This window comes from Puma concolor, chromosome C1 (assembly GCF_028749965.1).
Source record: "Puma concolor isolate L17-30 chromosome C1, mPumCon1.1.hap2, whole genome shotgun sequence".
NCBI lineage: Eukaryota > Metazoa > Chordata > Mammalia > Carnivora > Felidae > Puma > Puma concolor.
Window position 1 is genome coordinate 22,117,889 of NC_141674.1, and position 13,126 is coordinate 22,131,014.

Below are 13,126 nucleotides of genomic sequence, written 5' to 3' on the forward strand. Positions count from 1 at the left end.
GAGTCCGACAGACCTCCATTTGCATCTCACATCCCCTAGCTGTGTGATCTGGGGAAAGTCACTTAATCTCTCTGGATGTCTGCTTCCTCATGTACAGAGTGGAGCTAAAGATCATCTTTGCTGGTAGACCTGCTGGAAGACTAAGTTAGCTGTTATGTGTACATCATTTAGTGCTGTGCCCGGCTTGCAGGAAGAATAGGGTGAATTAGCCACACGTGCTAGGAGCCTGTCATAAATCATCTCCTCACACGTCTGTTTCTTCTAGTTAGTGTTGATTTGTACCAATGAAAATACGCAATGTTTGTGAAAGTCATGCAGTGATAATACCACAAACACTGGTGAACCACACTGGTGTATTAGAACATCATCTGGGGGACGCCCGGGGAGCTCTGTCTGTGAAGCATCCGACTTCGGCTCCGGTCATAATCTCACGGTTCTGGGTTCGAGCCCTGCATCGGGCTCTGTGCTGCCAGCTCAGAGCCTGGAGCCTGCTTCAGATTCCATGTCTCCCTCTCTCTCTGCCCCTCCCTGGCTTGCACTCTGTCTCTCTTGCAAAAATAAGTAAACGTTAAAGCAAATAATAATAATAAAAAAAGAACATCGTCTGGGTGTCCCTCCCTGAGTATATGCCCTACATCCCTCTTAGACATAAACGTCCCCCTGAAATTTGTGTTTATAATTTCCTTACCTTTTGGGGAGCAGTTTTTCCATGTGGACACACATCCCCAAAACAGTGCATTGTGTAACTTCGCTTGTTTCTGAGCTTTATAAAAAATGCAATCACACTGTGTTTCGACTCAACATTGTGTTTCTAATGTCTACCCAGGTGGATATTTCGCTGTCATTTCTTTGATTTTCTCTGATGTATAGTTTTCCATTGTATGAACGTATCGCAATTCATTTCTCCATTCTGCCATGCAGCCACATCTGATTTGCTCCCCGTTTTCTTGTTATTACAAACGAGGCTGCTCTGAATGTGCTTAAATGGGTCTCCAGATGCACCTGCGCAGGAGATTCGAGAAGCAGAGCAGCCGGCTCACAGAGCGTGTGCTTGCTGCTCTCTAGAAGGCACTGCCGACTTGTGTCCCGGAGTGGCTTTGCCCGTGCTCACGCCCGGCAGCAGCGAGTGAGAAATTCTGCTGCTCTCCGGCAAGCTCAGAGTTTGCCAGGCTTCTTCACTTTTGCCAAACTGGTTTGTATAAAATGGGAATTCTCTATAGTCTCAATTTGCATTTCTCTGATTACTAATGAGGTTGAGCATAGTTTCAAATCATTATTGGCCATTCAGCTTTCTTCTTCTATGAAATGCCTGTTCATGCCTTTTACCTAATTTTCTATTAGGTTTTCTGTTGCTTTCTTAGTGGTTTTTAGGAGTTCTTTACATATTTAGGATGATAATCACTTTTCACTTATGAATTGCAAATACCTTCTCCCAATTGGCGGCTCATCTTCTCAGGTTATTTATAGTGTCTGTGGAGGAACAAGTTTTTATTTTAACTTAGTCAAGTTCATCAATCTTTCCCTTTCTGATTTCGACTTTTTGTGTTTTCTTCAAGAGTTCCTCCCTCGCAGGGTCATAAAGTATTTTTTTCTAAGACCCTTTTTATATTTTGTGCTGAACATTTAAATCTTTACCCCTCTGTGATTAATTTTTGTGTGTGCTATGAATTAAGGATTTTCTTTTTTTTTTAAGGGCTACATTTTAGTTAGTTTTGGGTGTTTTTTTTTTTTTTTTTTTGAGAGAGTGAAAGCCAGGGAGGGCCAGAGATATGGGGGGACAGAGGATCTGCAGTGGGCTCCTCACTGACAACAGCAAGCCCAATGTCGGGGTCAAACTCAGGAGCCACGAGATCATGACCTGAGCCGAGGTTGGACGCTCGGCCGACTGAGCCACCCAGGCACCCCTGATCCCTTATATTTTTTATTTTCCATTGCAAATGGTACATTGTGTGGGTGTGTGTGGCAAAATCCACATAACATAGAATTTACCACCTTGACCATTCTCCAGTGTGCAGTTTGCTGATATTAAATACATTCATAATGTTGGGAACCATCACGATCACCCAACACTACAGCTCTGTTCATCTCATAAAACTGAAACTCTGTTCCCATGAAGCATTAACTCCCCATTCCTGCCTCTTCCCAGTCCCTGGCAACCCCCATTCTATTTGGTGTTTCTGTGAATTTGCTCTAATTATCTCATAGATGTGGAGTCACACGGCATCTGTCTTTTTATGCCTGATCCGTGTCACTTAGCTTGTTTTTCAAGCTTCTTTCATCTTCTAGCATCTTTCAGAATTTCCCCCTTTTTAGGGTTGAGTAATATTCCACGGCATCCGTAGTGTACGAGGGCTCCAGTTTCTCCACATCCTTGTAACACTTGTTATTTTCTGTGTTTTTCTTGCCAGCAGCCATTCTAGTGGGTGTGAGGTCTTATGTCATTGTAGTTCTGATCTGCAGTTGCCTAATGATGCACCGTGTCATGTTGGGCATGTGCCATTTGCGTATCTTCTTTGGAGAAATATCTATTCAGGCAACTTTGCCCATTTTTGAATTGGGTTGTTCGGTTTTTTTTGTCCTAGAGTTTTAGGAGTTCTCTCTGTATGTTAGATTTTAAGCCCTTATCAGATATATGATTTGCAAATGTTTTCTCCTATCCTGTGGCTTGCCTTTTTACTCTGTGGATTGTGTCTTTAAAGGCACAAATTTTTAAAAATTTTCATGAGGTCCAATTTGCCTATTTTTTGTTTCTTGTTGCCTGTGCTTTTGGTGTCATAGCCAAGAAATTATTGCCAAATCCAGTGTTATGAAGCTTTTGCCCATACTTTCTTCTTTATTTAAAAAATTTTTTTTAAATATTTTTGTTTATTTTTGAGACAGAAAGCACAAGCTGGGGAGGGGCAGAGAGAGAGGGAGACAGGAACCTCAGCGGGCTCCATGCTGACAGCAGAGAGCCTGATTCAGGGCTTGAACTCATGAGCCATGAGATCATGACCTGAGCTGAAGTCAGATGCTTCGCCGACTGAGCCACCCAGGCACCCCAACCCTGTGTTTTCTTCTAAGAGTTTTATAGTTTTACCTCTTACATTGAGGTCTTTGATTCATTTTGAGTTGATTTTTGTATCTGGTGTGAGGTAGGGATCCAACTTCATTCTTTTGCATGTGGATGTCCAGTCTTCCCCAGCACAAATAGTACACTTTTAAAATATCACATTTCTCATAGTTGTTCCTATAGAGAAATATAGTTGATTTTTTATGTGTATATATCGATCTTATATCCATACTCCCTGATAACCTTATTTATTAATTCTCATTTATCTATAGAATCTTTCGGGTTTTCTGAGTATGTTCAAAGGATCTGTAAATACTGCCAGTTCTGTTCCTTGTTTCATTTCTCCTTTTTTTTTCCCCCTTGTCTTTCTGTGTGGCACTGGCTGGGGCCTCCAGCACTGTGTCGAATGGAAGTGGTTATAGCACGAATCCTTGTCTTGTTTTCCTGATTTCAAAAGGAATGCTTCTAACACGAAACAATGAGAATGAAGTTTGCTACAGTTTTTGGTAGAAATGTTTTATCAGATTAACAAAATGCTCTTCAGTTTCTGGTTTGCTAGCAGGTTTTATTTAAATGGGCATTAAACTTACCAAATGCTTTTTCTGTACTTACTGTCCTATGTATATTTTTTTATTTTGTTAATGAGGTGTGTGGTATTTTTCGATTTTATAAAGTTTAAATAACTTTCCATGCCTGGGATAAATTCAGCTTGGTCATGATGCATTGCATTTTTTACGCCTTGTTGGATTCAGTATAGTTATAATATCGTTCAAGATTTCAAAGCTGTATTCCAGAGTGGGATTGGCCCGTGATTTTTGTTTTTTGTGCTATCCTTGTCTGGTTTTTGGTATCGAGATTCTGTTTGTCTTGTAAAATGCACTGAGGTCTCTTCTCTTTTTTCCTTGTTATGAAAGATTGGAATAATTGACACCTCGAAAGCTTAGTGGAATTCATCTATAACACAATCCTTTTCTGTTGTTTTCTTTACAGAAATATTTTTTTTTTAATTTTTTTTTCAACGTTTATTTATTTTTGGGACAGAGAGAGACAGAGCATGAACGGGGGAGGGGCAGAGAGAGAGGGAGACACAGAATCGGAAACTGGCTCCAGGCTCTGAGCCATCAGCCCAGAGCCTGACGCGGGGCTCGAACTCCCGGACCGCGAGATCGTGACCTGGCTGAAGTCGGACGCTTAACCGACTGCGCCACCCAGGTGCCCCATTCTTTACAGAAATATTTAGTTAATTTATTTATTGAGAGACCGTGCATGTGTGCAAGAGGGACGGGGAGAGGGGGAGAGAATCCCAAGCAGGTTCCATACCAAGTGCAGAGCCTGATGTGAGGCTTGATCTCATGAATTGTGAGATCATGACCTGAGCCCAAATCAAGAGTTGGACACTTAACTGACTGAGCCACCCAGGTGCCCCCTTTATGGAAAAATTTTAAACTTTTAGTTCTGTTTAAAGGAGCAAAGGACTGTTGAAACCTTCTATTTTTTCCCAAGCCACTTGTAGTAAGTCTTATTTGTCCAGGAATTTGTCCACTTCATTTAAGTCTTCAAATTCACTGACATGCACTTATTTTTCGAGTTCTCTTTGTGATCTCCCTCATTAAATTTTCACCCCAGCCCTGCATGGTAGCTATTATGACTCATCTTACAAATGAGGAAACAGAGACGCTCAGAGAGGGGACTTCACTTGTCAAACAGCCAGAAAGTGGCAGAGCCAGGATTTATTTATTATTATTATGTTTAAAATTTATTTAGTTTTTAATGTTTATTCATTTTTGAGACAGAGCACGTGCTGGGGAGGGGCAAAGAGAGAGTGAGCAGGCTTCACGCTGTCAGGGCAGAGTCTGATGCAGGGCTCAAACCCATGAACCACGAGATCATGACCCGAGCCGAAACCAAGAGTCAGATGCTCAACCGACTGAGCCACCCAGGCGCCTCCAGAGCCAAGATTTAAATGCAGGTCTTTCTGAGTTGCAAAGAGCTGTTTCTACTATCTTGTGCTAGGCCCTGAAGCACAGGCAGGATTTGGACAGCAGAGATAGGAAAGGAAGGGCATAGGGTGAGGGAACAGCATGTGCAGATGCGTGGAGGTGAGCATGTGAGGAAACCATGGAGAGGTGTGAGTGGGTGGGGAAACTCAAGTGGGCATCGTGGAGAGTGGGAGGTGGGGGCGGTGTGGGCACATGCCTTGCTGCTGAATCTTGTTGACAGATCCAGAGACAGCGTGGGCTCTGCTCCCCCACCAGCTCGCTGACAGCTGGGGAGACGTGGCCTAGGGAAGTCGGGCCCAGGCTCATTGCCATGTGGACACAGTGGGAACGATTAGTGCCGCCAGAGTTTTGAAAAGATGTACCTTCGGGCAGCGGTGGTCAGAGTTTGGGCTGGGGCTGGACGAGATGTGGCTGACGGAGAGAGGGGGAGTGGGCCCCGGGGCACATCGTAGGGCAGGGAGAAGGCGTGAAGGCCAGGTGTCTTCGGGAGGCGGGGGCCATGTGTCAACTCCTTTTGTCTCTCTCCACGCCCCGCCCTGGTCCAGCCTCCACCTCCTTCTTGGCTTTCCAAACAGAGGAGGCCAGAGTTTTGTGGTGTGGAACACAAAGCTGCGATGATTTTGATGCCTGCTTAGTCTGCGAACTTTACCATGGGGACCTCTCACGCTGAGTCAGTGGTGGCAGGCTGGCTGTGAAGCAGCCGGCTGGGGTCCTACAGTGGAGAAGGACCAAGGAAGGAAGGCCCCCGCTTGGCCAGCCAGCTGCCCTGGCTTTCTGGGACTAATTATGTCAACAGCCCCAACTACAGGTGCTCACTCTGTGCCAGGCACCGGACTGGGTGCTTTATATGCATTATCTTGCTTAATATTTATCTAATCGTATTGGAGAGTAACAGTTTTTGTCTTCATTTGACGTGTGACGAGAGAAATTGAGGGAGAGGAAGTACCATCACCAAGGTGACGTGCGGAGATGGGATTTGATCTCAGGCCCATTTGGCTCCAGAGCCTGTCTCTTAATCAGCACGTTACACTGTATCCCCTGAGGATGTTTCATGAAACAAACAAACAAAAAGCTCTCTGTGGTGAAACATTGCTATTTCTGCTCATCTCTTGGAGATTTTTTTTTTTTTAACATTTATGTATTTTTGACAGAGAGAGAGAGAGACAGAGCATGAGCGGGGGAGGGGCAGAGAGAGAGGGAGATACAGAATCGGAAGCAGGCTCCAGGCTCTAAGCTGTCAGCGCAGAGCCTGATGCGGGGCTTGAACTCATGGACCACGAGATCACGACCTGAGCCAAAGTCGGATGCTCAACAGACTGAGCCACCCAGGCACCCCATCTCTTGGAGATTTAAAATGCACACTAATATGTAGAGGCCCTGAGAGGTCTTACAGAGAAAAAGACATATTTACTTTTGTTTCAACTGGAATTTCATAGATTCCTTTAATTTTTTTTTAATGTTCATTTATTTTTGAGAGAGAGAGAGACAGAGACAGAGCACAAGCAGAGGGAGGACAGATAGAGGAGACACAGGATCCGAAGCAGGCTCCATGCTCTGAGCCATCAGCACAGAGCCCGATGTAGTGCTTGAACCCACGAGCTGCGAGATCATGACCTGAGCCAAAGTCAGAGGCTTAACCCACTGAGCCATCCAGGCGCCCCTCATGGAGTCTTTTATTTTTTTTATTTATTTATTTTTTTCAACGTTTATTTATTTTGGGGACAGAGAGAGAGCATGAATGGGGGAGGGGCAGAGAGAGAGGGAGACAGAATCGGAAACAGGCTCCAGGCTCTGAGCCATCAGCCCAGAGCCTGACGCGGGGCTCGAACTCACGGACCGCGAGATCGTGACCTGGCTGAAGTCGGACGCTTAACCGACTGCGCCACCCAGGCGCCCCCATGGAGTCTTTTAAAACAGAGAACCCCTCGTCACCTTTCTTCTCTTCTTATTCTTCTTTTTAAATGTTTATTTATTTATTTTGAGAGAGAACGCGTGCACGTGTACATGTGAGTGGGGGAGGAGCAGAGAGAGAGAGAGAGAGAGGGAGAGAGAGAATCCCAAGCAGGCTCCACACTGTCAGCGCAGAGCCCAATGCGGGGCTGGGTCCCATGAGATTATGACCTGAGTTGAAATCAAGAGTTGGACCCTTTACCGACTGAGCCACCCAGGCAGCCCCACCCCCTCGTCTGCTTCTTTTTAATGGAGTAACGCTTAGTCATCTGCCATGGTCAGTATTTTCTGGAATGCACTTTAGCAAGCACTGTGTTAGGCAAGTCTCTCTTCTTTGGACCTCAGTTTCTCCATCTGAAGAATTAAGGACTTGGGGTATCTGACCACAGTGGTGTCACTGGCACATGACTTGCCCTCCCGCTGTAAGTAACTAGAAAATCTGGATAAAATGTGAAGTGATTGTTTTCAGACCTTGGGTGGCAGGCAGCTCAGGACTGATTCCCAAGAGAAGAGAAATAAATGAGGTGGGCCATGCCATCACATTGCCTATCTGCCTGGAGGCAGTTTTCAAACGGAGGCACAGGACTGAGGGACCCAAGCAGGGCAGGGCAGTCCCCCTGATTCGAAGAGAAGGGACTTGGAGTTTGGGGGAGGTGAGCAGCACAGGAGTCTGTCCTGGTGTCATGCCTTCAATCATGAGTCAATCATGAGTAGGAAGCAGATGCCCGGCACTGAAGGTTCCCTAGGAAGGCTCTTGTTGGCTAAGATCTGAAGGATGGATGTGAGTTCACCAGGCAGGAACAGGAGGGGAAGGGTGTTGGAGGTGGTGACAAGGGAGGGTGCTGGCATCTAGGCCCTCCTGGGAGTTCCTCACCTGCCCCGTCCAGCTCAGACCTGGGCAGAGAACAGCCATGAGCAACACGGAGGGCTGGCCTTGACTGAGCCCCTGCATGGTACCCAGGACAAGTGGAGGGAAATGAGTGGTGAGTGTGTGAGAGGGAGTGTCCAGAGTGGGGCACTTTTCTCAGTGCCACAACCTGATCTGGGGGACCATGGTGGGATGTCCTTGGGGAGGCTGACTGGGAGAGCAGGGAGTCGGTGGGCCTGGGGGGAGGGGATAGTTTTCCCTGGGGGTGTGTGTGTGTGTCGCTGTGAACCCCTCGACCTGTTCCCGGATTGGCTGAGGCCGCTGCACAGGCTGACAATGGAAATGCTTGCGCAGGAGAAATGCTTCTATTCAGGTGCCTCGCATTAATCTATGGAGGGGGTGGCAGCGGCAGCTAATTTGGGGATTTGCTTGTCTTTGAATGGGGGTAATTACTGGGAGTTGCCAATTGTTCCAGATTGTTCCCTGGAAGAAGGGGAGGGGGGGTACTCTCCTGGGCTCTGCTGAGCGCTGCCCCCTGCAGGCAGTGTGGTGAGGTCACAGAGGGGTGGTCCGGGCTGGGGAGCCACAGGAGGAGTCAGGGGAGCCCAGGATCCCAGCAGTTGGGGCTGGGCCAATAGGGCCCTCCGAGGTCACGTGACCCAACCTGCTCATTTTACAGCTGGAAAAACCGAGGCAGGAGGGAAGGGACTTACTTGCCCAGGGGTGCGCCGCGTGGGCCCAGCCAGGCTGCTCGGCCCCAGGGAACGGCCTCCATGTTGGCCATGCTCCCCCGCCCCTCCCCCATCCCCGAGTCTGTCTGGAACTCCCCAGCCTGGGGGCTGTGCGCGTCAGGAACCCCCTGTCCTTTCTCTGACTGCAGGAGACCAGCGCAGTGGTGGGGTCACTGAGGCCAGCAGCCTCCTGGGGGGCTCACCGCGGCGTCCGTGTGGCCGGAAGGGCTCCCCATATCACACGGGGCAGCTGCACCCCGCAGTGCGCGTGGCCGACCTCCTGCAGCACATCAACCAGATGAAGACGGCCGAGGGCTATGGCTTCAAGCAGGAGTACGAGGTGCAGGGCCCCAGGCCAGCCGGGCCCCCTCGCCAGGGCCTCGCCTGGCTCCCCCTCACTGTGGACCCTGACCCTGGGCAACCCTCAGCCTAGCCCGGGATGGACCTTTGCTCTGACAGTCCCTAACTCGACCTAATTTTTTTCTTTTTACCTTGATCCCAACCGCAGACTGACCTGGTTTCTCACACTCGTCCTAACCCTCGCTTGAAATCTGACCTTGAATCTTCTCGTAGTCTCCATCTGGACCCTGATCATGATCTCTATCCTCTCCCTGATATGACTCTGACCACCAATACCGACCCTGACCTCTAACCTAACTCCCAGTCCGACTTTGACCCTGACTCATCCTAAGTTCCATTTGAACTCTAATTTGAAGCCTGTCCTCCCTCCATCCAAGCTGTGACACCACCTTATTCTGATCTCAGTTTGACTTTTGGCTTTATCTTCTTCCCAACTCAAACCTGGATTTACCCTAAACCTGACCCTCATTCTAACGTGTCTATAAACTCTGACCCTTTCCTCCCCTTGCTTTTGCTCTTAGTCCTTTGCCGATAAAGGGATATACAGTGACTGTCTCAGGCTCCAAGTTGAACCCTGCCTCTGGCCCTTATCTGTGGTCCCACCTGTATCCTGTTGAGGGGATGGGGTCTTACAAGGGAGGGGGGTTCTCTGCCCCATTGACAACCACTTTACTTTCCCTTCTGGCAGAGCTTCTTTGAAGGCTGGGATGCCACAAAGAAGAAAGACAAGGTCAAGGGCAGCCGGCCAGAGCCTGTGCCCGCCTGTGAGTCCTGGGGAAGGGCCTGGAACTGGGGCAGTGATGGGAGGGAGCAGGGAGGGCGAGAGCCGCCAGAGTGAACCACTTATTGAGGGCCTCCTACATGCCAAGCCACGTGCTGATTATTACACGCATAATTTTACTTGCTCCCCTTAATAACCCAGTGACATGGGACATATTATAACCCCCACTTTACAGATAAGGAAACTGAGGCTTGGGAGGGTAAGCCCCCTGCTCCAGGTCACACAGCTAATACTTGCTGAGTAGCACATGACCTTGGGCCTCCTTGGTACCACAGCCCAGATTCTAACCACTGGCCTGTCCTGCCTTCTCTGGTGCCGAGAGCCTCCTGGTCAGCCCCAAGCCTCTGGGTCCCCTGGCTGTCCTGCCTGTGCCACACCTCAGGCCTCCAGGAAGCCTTCCTTCATTTCCCTAGTTCTGCACTCCCCAACCCACCCCATGGCCACCTGCTTTGTGTTTCCAGATGATCGGCACCGAGTGAAACTGCCCCCGATGCTGGGAGGCCCGGATGCCGACTACATTAACGCCAACTACATAGACGTGAGTGCCTCGCCGTCATCCCTGCTGGCCTGGCCCTGCCCACTCCAGGCGCACTGCCCAGGGCGGGGAGGGGGAGGGGTGGGCAGAAACCTGGCAGGGAATACATGGGGGTTTGCCCCCACCTCCCGCAGTCAGCTCCAGGGAGCTCAGAGGAGGGGAGGGCAGAAGAAAGCCATCAGGAAAGCTTCCCCCAGGGCAGACAGATGGGGGGCTTGAGGGAAGCAGAATGAAGGCAAGTGGGCAGACAGCTAGGCCTGGAGTTGAGGAAGGAGCCCCTCTCAGTGAGGGGCCAAGTGGGGTTCGCATGACACAGAGTAAGGCTGCAGGTAGGCAGGGGCTGGACTGTGCAGGCCTCAGATGGCAGGTTTAGGAGTCTGGCCTTTCGCCTGGGGTACCAGGGAGTTGCTAAAGGTGTTCTGTGATCAGAGTGGTACTTTAAGAATAACAACTCGTGTTTATCCAGCATGTACTGTGTGCCAAGCACTGTGCTAAGCGCTTTATACGGAAGATGTCATTTTCTATCATCCCTACAATCATGCTACGCGGTAGTTAGCATGATGGCCTCACTTTACAGGTGAGGAGAAAGGCTCAGAGAGGTGGAGCTGCTTGTCCAAGGTCGCATAGCGAGGGAGCGGGCAAACAGGGACTCACATCTCAGCCTGTGTCTCCAAAGCCTTTGCTGCTAACCATCAGGCTGTCCTAGCGTCCAGTGTAGCAGCTGGGTCTGGCTGGACCAGAGGAAGGGGCTAGGGACAGGGCAGGCAGCCAGGACGCCTGGGTTTGGGTGATGAATCTGCTCCCCAGGTGTAAATGAGGGTGAGGTGGAACAGGGCCCAAGGACCCTGGTCAGACTCCCCTGTCCTGACAGCAGGCCAAGTTTGGGAGAGAATCGTTTCTTCACTTATCGGATGTATTTTGAGCGGCCGCTATGTGCCAGGCCTTGTGCTGGACACCAGAGATACAGCAGTGAACAAGATAGACAGCGTCCCTGCTCTCCTGGAATGTGTAGGTGCTAGTGAGGGAGACCTGTAAACATACAGACAAGTGAAATAACCTCAGATTAGCTGGGAAAGCACAGGCCAGAAAAGAGGAATGACCAGTCACACAGCGAGTCAGTGGTAGGGCCAGAGTTAGCCACAGCAGGCTGCATGGAGGCGGGGGTTTGAGCTGGCTTTGGGTGGCCAGAGAGGAAAGGGCGGGAATGGGGGGCAGCAGGAGCGGAGGAGGAGGAAGGTGTGTACGTGGGAGGCAGGACAGTCAGGGACTCTGGAGGCCTCTCCCTCTTCTTCACCTCCTGGGGGCCAGAAAATATGCTGCCCCATGTTTTCCAGAATTCCTTGCCTTCTCCCCCACCTCCCATGCTCTCCCTTGACTGGGGTACGGGCCGGGCCTGGCCTCTTAGACTTGGGCAACAGGAGCCTCTTCTGGGCCTTCTCAGTGTCCCAGGTGGCTTCCCTTGGGCCCCGGGAGGCTCAGGCCACTTCCTGCTCTCCGGCCCAGCTCGGCCCCCATCTCTGCTCTGCCTCCCCTGCTCACATCGCCCATCCTGGCCACTCCTGTGCTCCGTCCATCTCCATCTGCCTCTGGCCTAATATCTGTCTCTTTTGCTTTGTACTGTTCCCTCACTGGAATCATTAAGATTCGGATAAACCGTGAAGTAAGTATCTCTCTCCCCGTCTCCTCCTCCTCCTCCTCCTCCTCCTCCTCCTCCTCCTCCTCTTCCTCCTGTCTGTCTGTCTCACCAGCTGTATCTCAGACTCTCTCATGGTCTCTAGCTGTCTCTCTTTCTCTCTGTCCCTGTCTCTATCCTCCTTCCCCTCCACTCGTGTGCCCAATGCCAACCGTCCGTTTCAGCAGCCTGGCCAGGGGCCACTCGGGGCTGCAGATTTGACTACCCCTGTTGTAAGCAATTCCTTCCCCTCCACCACTGCCCGGAGATGGGGCATCAGGGTTGGGGTGCTTCCACAGGCCCCATTCACCAGCCACCACCTTCTGTCACCTTCGTCCCCCAGATCCCCATGCCCGATGAGTCTCACTAGCTGTACCTTCTGCGGGGCCCTGGGAGAGGCGGGCGGGGGATGCCGCTCTGGGTGCCCCATTTCTGCTGCTTGGGGGGCAGGGTCTTCAAGAAAGTAAGAATGGTCCTGCTGGTCCCCTTAAAACTAGTTTCTCTGGGTGTTCAAATCCCTTTGTGGTCAGTTTGCTTGAAACTCAGACCTAACCACTTTGCTGCCAATTTATCCCTACTTGGAATGTTTTATTTTGGGGGTGCAGTTTGGGTATTGTTTTTAAAACTTAGGTAATCTCTGGACCTTCCAGGAATATTTTTAAAAAATCCTATTCATCTAGTAATCCTTTAATTTGGCTTTTAATATACATTCAACCCTTGAATAGCATAGGTTTGAACTGTACTAGTCCACTTTCTTACTTTTTTCTTTTTTTTTTTTATTTAAAAAAAAAAATTTTTTTTTCAACGTTTATTTATTTTTGGGACAGAGAGAGACAGAGCATGAACGGGGGAGGAGCAGAGAGAGAGGGAGACACAGAATCGGAAACAGGCTCCAGGCTCTGAGCCATCAGCCCAGAGCCTGATGCGGGGCTCGAACTCACGGACCGCGAGATCGTGACCTGGCTGAAGTCGGACGCCTAACCGACTGCGCCACCCAGGCGCCCCCTTTCTTACTTTTTTCTAAAAATAAATACAGTACAGTATTGCAAATGTATTTTCTCTTCCTTTTGATTTTCTTAATAATATTTTCTTTTTTGTAGTTTATTTAAGAGTATAGTATATAGTACCATATATCATATGAAAATATGTGTTACTTGACTGTTTATATTATCAGTAA

General features: G+C 49.4%; 1 protein-coding gene across 8 annotated transcripts in view; it reads left to right on the forward strand.

Moving 5' to 3' along the window:
• Positions 1-13,126, forward strand: part of PTPRU (protein tyrosine phosphatase receptor type U) — an 80,686-nt gene that overhangs the window by 50,550 nt on the left and 17,010 nt on the right. For 6 of the 8 annotated variants that reach the window (XM_086716251.1, XM_086716253.1, XM_086716256.1 and 3 more), the window contains 4 exons: positions 8,751-8,941; positions 9,650-9,725; positions 10,204-10,280; positions 11,920-11,937. In XM_086716251.1, coding sequence (XP_086572377.1) covers positions 8,751-8,941; positions 9,650-9,725; positions 10,204-10,280; positions 11,920-11,937 — 362 coding nt within the window. The remainder of the gene's footprint in view (positions 1-8,750; positions 8,942-9,649; positions 9,726-10,203; positions 10,281-11,919; positions 11,938-13,126) is intronic. The other 2 variants (XM_086716252.1, XM_086716254.1) reach the window with 1 other exon arrangement.